The sequence below is a fragment of the Erinaceus europaeus genome, chromosome 3, assembly GCF_950295315.1.
Source record: "Erinaceus europaeus chromosome 3, mEriEur2.1, whole genome shotgun sequence".
Taxonomy (NCBI): domain Eukaryota; kingdom Metazoa; phylum Chordata; class Mammalia; order Eulipotyphla; family Erinaceidae; genus Erinaceus; species Erinaceus europaeus.
The window spans coordinates 170,406,975-170,414,760 of NC_080164.1; the positions used below are offsets into that span (position 1 = coordinate 170,406,975).

General features: G+C 41.6%; 1 protein-coding gene across 2 annotated transcripts in view; it reads right to left on the reverse strand.

Annotated features, from left to right (window-relative positions):
* LOC103114228 (cytosolic beta-glucosidase) overlaps positions 1 to 5,480 on the reverse strand; it is a 287,653-nt gene extending 282,173 nt beyond the window's left edge. For both annotated transcript variants that reach the window (XM_060188271.1, XM_007523878.3), the window contains exon 1: positions 5,248 to 5,480. In XM_060188271.1, coding sequence (XP_060044254.1) covers positions 5,248 to 5,305 — 58 coding nt within the window. In that variant the 5' untranslated portion in view covers positions 5,306 to 5,480. The remainder of the gene's footprint in view (positions 1 to 5,247) is intronic.
* Between the last annotated feature and the right edge of the window lie 2,306 nt (positions 5,481 to 7,786).

Below are 7,786 nucleotides of genomic sequence, written 5' to 3' on the forward strand. Positions count from 1 at the left end.
CCGTGGCATACAGTCTAGTCAGTGCAGACAGTGAGCCAGTTGACAAGAATTTGTATATCATCCCTAACAAAGCTTCACTTTCTTTTATTTATTTATTTATTCCCTTTTGTTGCCCTTGTTGTTTTATAGTTATTGTTGTTGTTATTGATGTTGTTGTTGTTGGCTAGGACAGAGAGAAATGGAGAGAGATGGGGAAGACAGAGAGGGGGAGAGAAAGATAGACACCTGCAGACCTGCTTCACCGCCTGTGAAGCGACTCCCCTGCAGGTGGGGCTCAAACTGGGATACCAGTCCTTGTGCTTTACGCTGGTCCTTGTGCTTTGAGCCACCTGCACTTAACCCGCTATGCCACCACCCAACTCCCAAAGCTTCTCTTTCAATGGCAATGATATCTGCATGTCCTCAGAAGAGAGGAGAGAGTACTGAGATTTCTGTGGATCTCAAATTTGAAATGGGAGACCGAGGGGAGTAAGACTGGTTTCTATTATATCGGTTTTTAAACTACAACAAATTTCCTGAATAAATACTCACTACTCTACTCCTTTTCCTAACATACTAAGTAAGAAACAACTAGTCCTACCCAATCCTCACTCCCCCCCGCCCCCGCCCCCAACCCCGGACTTCTGGACTTCTTTTTCTAAAGCTGGTCCAGATCAAGGACTGATCTGGTGAGCCTTACCACAGAAGACTACCAAGCACAGGCAAAAGGTCACGTTCCAAACTGGGGTGTTTAATCCAAGAGACTAGATACCAAGATACACAGCCAAAACTGGTCGGCTAGAGACAATAAACAGGAACTCTTCTAAACGAATATAAAGCCTGTGCTTACAGCTACAGCAGGAAGTCTTGTGTAGGTCAGTTAAATTTTTCAAAAGAACTAAGAAGAAATGCCCCAAATAGGATAGTATAAACTGGATTTAAAACCAACCAGTGTCACCCTGTTTATTCTCTTGCTTTTTAAGTGCAAAGTACTTCCAAATTCCTGAACTACAGGATCCAACCTTTGACACACAAGGTCAAAGAACTGGTCTAATTTTAAGGCTAGAACCAAATTCTGCCAACAAAAAGCCAAAGTTAAAAGTCCAAACATTATATTGTCATCCAATGCAGCTTTGAAGCTTGATAATGACATTCACAAATTTGAGACCTTTGACTGTTTAAGAGGAACAAGCGCATATTTCTATCAGGAAATATTAACAATCTAGTTTAGACTTTGCTCAGGATTTGTGAGCTTGCAGATTACGCTTTACCCCTTTAGAGTCTCCCCTGAAATCACTGGGAGTTAAAAGCTCATAAGAGCTGCACAAATTCATTCTAAATGTCATTTTCATAGCTCCTCTGTGGCCTACTGAGGAAGTAAACAAAATGTCACAAAGCTACCTGCTGTTTTGTGTTCATGTTCTGCCTTAAACCAAAAACAGGCAGAGTCCCCTCCACAGAGGGTTAAACAACAGAGGATTTGGGGATTTCTACTTTAAAAATTGTTTATGATGCGCTTCTGTGCCTGCAGTGACGATTATCTCCATTTTCTTCCATACCTCTTCCTCTAACAAATACATTTTACACTGTGCTTTACAACTCACGTAAGATTGTATCCTTCCTGCCGGCCAGGCTTCCCTGAACTGAAGACCCCACCAACGTGTCCTGGAGCTCAGCTTCCCCAGAGACCCACCCTCCTAGGGAAAGAGAGAGGCAGACTGGGAGTATGGACCGACCAGTCAACGTCCATGTTCAGCGGGGAAACAATTACAGAAGCCAGACCTTCCACCTTCTGCAACCCACAATGACCCTGGGTCCATGCTCCCAGAGGGACAGAGAACAGGAAAGCTAGTGGGGAGGGGACAGGATATAGAGATTAGGTGGAGGGAATTGTGTGGAGTTGTACCCCCCCATCCTATGATTTTGTTAATGCTGCCTTTCTTAAATAAAAAAAAAAGATTGTATCCTTCCTCTTGCTTATACCACCTGCTTATCATTCACTTATTAGATTCATATTGTGTCTCCCCTTAAAAAAATTCAAATTACCCCCAATAACAATTCCTAGTATAATTAAACATTATATTAAATTCTTCCTCAAATCCATAAACCGGGAGCTAAATGGTGGAGCAACCAATAGAACTTAAGTTATTATGTTAACACAGGTTCAAGGAGGGAAGCTTTATGAGCAGTGCTATGGGTATCTCTCTTTCTCTCTCCTTTTCTGCCTCTCCTTTCCCACTCCATTTCTCTCTGTCTATGTCAAAATATAAAGGAGGAAAGAGAAAGAGAGAAAGCACAAAAAAAAAAAAAAAAGAAAAAGGAGGAAGGAAGAGAGAGGAGAAGGTAAAGGAAGAGAGAGAGAAAAATGATCACATTTGTCATTAGGCACCAATCCCAGCAATAACCCTGGTAGCAATAAAAATACCATAATAAAATAAAAATAATTTTTAAACCATAATCATAAAATAACCAGAGCAAAGGCAGAAGAAAGATGAATGAAGAAAGGAAGAAGCAAAGTCCATGCTTCCTGGGGAACTAGCTGCTATGTTACAAGGCCAATAGCCTGAAAGTATAGCCCTGACTCATTTGAACAGCTCCACCTCCAAAGAATCTGAAAACCCTCTAATTCCAGATTCAGAACAAAATCACATCAAGTTGGGCATTTGTTTGTTTGTTTGTTTTGTTGTTGCAGGGTGGGGTGAAGTGGGAGGGAGGATATAAGGGACAGGTTTGTGCAAGAAATTGAAGAGATGATGGAGCTTGCATATGTTAGCCCTCAGAACTACCCAGAGAGTATCTAAAAGAAATTATTCCTACATGGGGCCAGATAGTGGCATACCTGGTTGAGCACACTTGTTACAGTGCGCAAGGACCCAGGTTCGAGTCCCCAGTCCCCACCTGCAGGGAGAAAGCTTCACAAGTGGTGAAGCAGTGCTGCAGGTGTCTCTTTGTCTCTCACCCTCTATCCCTCTCTTCCCTCTCAATATTTGATGGCCTTTATCCAATAAATAAATAAATAAAGATAATTTCAAAAAATTTAAAAAGAGAAATTATTCCTACATAGATATCTGTGCTTTGAAATAGATACATGGTAATGTGTAATATATCATCAAGGTATTAGTGTTTAGCTCAGTCTTACACTCTGTGCTCAATCTTCAGTTCAAATGACTAGATATTTTCAAAGACAAGGATGATGCAAAACTTCAAGGCTATCAAAACCAAGAAGTGAGAGAATGACCTTACTTGCAAATTCAGGCCAACACAGACACTTTCACACAGGGCATTGGTAGTACGTGTCATTATTATTGCGCTTACCATAAGCAATAATCACTGCATTTACTAATTTACTTTTTCTTGTTATTATTGGTGGTGGTGTATTTGTCTATTAGGGCTGAGATAACACTGTACCATAAACTGGATGACTTCAACAAAAGAGATTTATCCTCTCACAGCTATAAAGACAGGAAATCCAAAAGTAATGTGTTAGTAGAGTCAGATGCAATATGAGACTTTAGATAGAGCCCTTTCGTGCCCTTTGCTGGTTTCCATGGTGACCACCAATCCTTGATTTGTTGCCACATCACTCCAGTCTCTGCCTTTCTTATCACAAACCATTCTCCCTGTGCCTGAGTGGACCCAAAAATTTCTCTTCTTATAAGGACCCCAATAATTGGATTAATGGCACACATTACTCCAGTGTGACCCCAACATGCTTTGGCTAATTATATTTTCAAATGACTAGTCTGGTCAGTGGAACTATGAGAAGCTTGTGTTTTAAGCCTTCATATTTATGGTCATTTGCGATGGTAGCTCTAGGAAATTACTTCAAGGAGCTTTCTTAGCTTTAACTCAGAACTTTCCATACTTACTCCCTGGGTAAGGAGTAGCATTTCCTAACACCTTCTGGGGGATTTTTATGAAAAGTTATGCTGTTATTTTACAGATGGAAAAACTGAGACATGACAAGGATAGCTGACTCCCAAACTCATGCAGTGTAGAGTGGAAACAAGAATTCAGCTCTCTACTGCATCCTGGGTGCTTGTTAAAAACTTCCTTACTTCCCTTGACATCTTAGCTGCTGAGGAAATTGAGTGGCATGCTAGACTATGGTCTGCTCTGAACATGCTACAAATGGAACAGGGCTTCTTTCCCAAGTGATGAACATCTCAAAGACATTTACCCAACATTTCTCTATCTAACTAAAAAAGCTAGTGTCATTTCTAGGAAGGTTGTGATGAATGGGCTCAAGAAAATAGTGGGGCTACATCCTAAAGACTCAAAGTGCTCATCCAAAAAGATGTGTTTCTACTATGTTCATAGCAGCACAATTTGTAATGGCCAATACCTGGAAACAACCTAGGTGTCCAGCAACAGATGAGTGGCTAAGAAAGTTGTGGTATATGTACATAATGGAAGACAACTCAGCTTTTAAGAATGATGAATTCACCTTCTTCACTTATCTTGAAGGAATCATGTTAAGTGAAATAAACCAGAAGGAGAAGGATGAATATGAGGTGACCTCACTCATGGACAGAAGTTAAGTAATAAAAATAGAAAGGGCAAACATAAAGTAGAACTTGTACAGGTGCATTGCACCAAAGTAAAGGACCCTGTGGTGGGGTGGGGGATACCTTCAGGTTCTGGTGCATGATGGTAGAGGAGGACCTAGGCTGGGGGATTTTCTGAAAACTGAGAAATTTTATATATGCACCAACAACTATATTCATTGTACAAATAAAAATATATATAATGAAGAAGGAGGAGGTTGAGGAGGAAAAGAGGAAGGAGGAGGAAGAGAAGGGGAAAAAGAAAAAGAAGGAGGAGGAGGAAGAGGAAGGAAGGAAGAAGAAGGAGGAGAAGAAGAAAGAAGAGGAGGAGGAGAAGGAAGAAGTAGAAGAAGGAAGAGGAGGAGGAGGAGAAGGAAGAAGTAGAAGAAGGAAGAGGAGGAGGAGAAGAAGAAGAAAGAAGAAGAAGGAAGAGGAGGAGGAGGAGAAGGAAGAAGAAGGAGGAGGAGGAGGAGAAGAAGAAGAGTGATGGTGTTAATCTGATAAATTTCTGAGAAGCCTAGAGTGACCAAATATATACTTGCAGCTTAGTCTTTGGCCCCTTTCCTACATCCACCTGCATCTTGCTCTTAAGAAAAGGGACACGGAATGTGAGTATCTCCTATATGAACAGTGCCTACTCATATGCATTCTCCCTCCCCAAACAATCCATTCCAGCCTCAAGCCCAGTCCCAATGTAAAGAAAGGAACTTTTTTCTCCTACCTTCCACTTGATAAGCTGAGGTGGCTGCCCCCCATCCAAATCCTGCAGGGAAAGCCATGCTTTCAAATACTGGGATCTCTGAGCCCAGGCTAGTACTCTGATGTTATGCAGAGGACTCTTCAGTGGTGCAAATAGTGAAAATGATCTCTCACCCTAAACTAAGAGCAAACAAGCATATGCAAATCAGAAGGGAACCAGAGTAAAGGGTCCTACTACACTGGCCATGCATGCGACTGATAAGAGTACAAGCACTTTGTCCTAAGTCAGCATTTAAATTATACTTTGCCCTCTGGGCACCACCTGATTCTTAACAGAGCTGGATCAGCTCAGATGCTGGGACCAAGTCAGCATATCTGTTTCCTTTTAATGTAATCTATGGACATAGCCTTTAAAAAATTCCATAATCCTCCTAGAATCTTCCTTTGGTCAATTCACCCTAATCCCTAATCCTTGCTCCCTAGAGGTAGCCATTTTCAATTATTTCCTAATTTACTTTCACATTTTTTTTTTTTAAAAAAACAAACAGTGCTATCTACACATACATACACACCCTTATAGAATAGCTATTGAATTTTGGACATGGGGGAGAAAGGCCTAACTTTCTCTGGGTCTCTCTGGTTTTATCTCTCTCAATTGATTTTTCTCCCTTTCCCCTTTTTCACACAACATTAACTTTTTAAAAAATAGCCAATGTTTACATTACTATGACTGCATACAGTCCAAAGCTGAACCATATAATCTACCATGTTTATGTACCAATTTATATATTCTTACTTATTTAACTATTTCTTTGATATGTGATATTGATTTACAAAATTGTACAGTAATAGGGGTATAATTCCATATAGTTCCCACCATCAGAGTTCTTTTTTAATTTTTATCTATTGTTTATTTCTAAAATGGAAATATTGGCAAGATCATAGGATAAAAGGGGTACAATTCCACACAATGCCCACCCCCAGAACTCCATATCTCATCTCATCCCTTGATATCTTCCCTATTCTTTTTCTTTCTGGGAGCATGGACTCAGGATCATTGTGGAGTACACAAGGTAGAAGGGCTGGCTTATTTAATTGCTTCTCGGCGGAACATGGGATTTGGCAGGTCAATCCATACTCCCAGCCTGTCTCTCTCTTTCCCTAGTGGGCTCTGGGGAGGTGGAGCTCCAAGACACATGGCTACCACCAGAGTTCTGTGTCCCCATCCGCTCCACTGGAAACTGCAGTAGTTCTCCCAAGGTCAATGATATAGACTGTTGGATAAGGGCAAGAGACTGGCCCACTTAATAATGGCCCGTTTGGTCAATATCATACCACCTGATCATCTGGGGCCCCAGTTAGGGAATCCTTGGATATGATAGGCCTAGACTCTAAAGGGTCCCTCTCTCCACTACCACTGGTCACTTCCATAAGGAATAGCATCTTATGGGCCCTCCCAGGACATTGGCTTTACCATAAATCAATGATGGTAGGGATAGCCCCAGTCTCCAAAGAGAGGGTAGAAGTATCCTGCCCTGCCACTCAAAAAAGACTGGTCCTGAAATGAGTGCAGCCCTCAATGTCCTCAGATTTGACCATGAGCTATAATCTCAGACAAATAGGGACTTAGAGGTTATACAGGCTCTGATGATAAATATAAATATGTATGTGGGTCCTGGAGCAGGTTGATGGAGGCAAATAATTCATTTTAGCCACAGAATTATTTTTACAAGAATGGGAACTACTCCCTGCCCTAATTCAACTTTCTAACCCTCTTCTCTACTCTGACACCATTCTCTCAGACAATATTCTTATCCAGCCTCAGACTAGCTACCAAACTCAAGCAAAACTACCATAATTGTGTGCCCCCAGGAACATGCCTAAAATGGTTTTCCTAGCTTTCTTTTACCCTAAAATCCCTAATCTCATCTGCTCTGATCCTACTTCTTGGTTCCTGCTCATTAACCATTTTGTCTCAATTTAGGTCATGCCACCTTCCAGACACCAAGTTACAGATGCTACCATGACTCCATCCTGACTTCTCTGGGCAGACAACCTTACCAATGTGTCTTGGACTCTTGCATAACCAGACCTCTGGTCCACCAGGGAAAAATAGAAACAGGCTGGGGTGGGGGTATGGATTGACCTGTTAATGCCCATGCTCAGCAGAGAAGCAATTACAGAAGCAAGAACTCCTACCTTCTGCTCCCAATAAACAGCCTTGATCCATACTCCCAGTGGGGGAGAAGTGATAGGAGGAAGATAAGAGGACTCTGAACTCCAGCTCCATCAGCATCCAGAGAGAGAAAAGGAAAAGGAGAGGGACATATGGAGGTAGTTGTGAAGTCATGAGTGGCTTAGAAGGGAAGAGAGGATTGAATCAGAAATAGAAGGGGCAACTATGTATAAATGTGGACAGATAGTTGTAGAGAAGATGGTTAGCCCATGTCTACAACCTTAGGGGAACTGTGGTGGATTGCAGTGGGGAGAGTGAAGATTCAGAACTCTGGTGGTGGGAATGGTATAGATTCAAACCCCTGTCGACATGTAATTCTGTAATA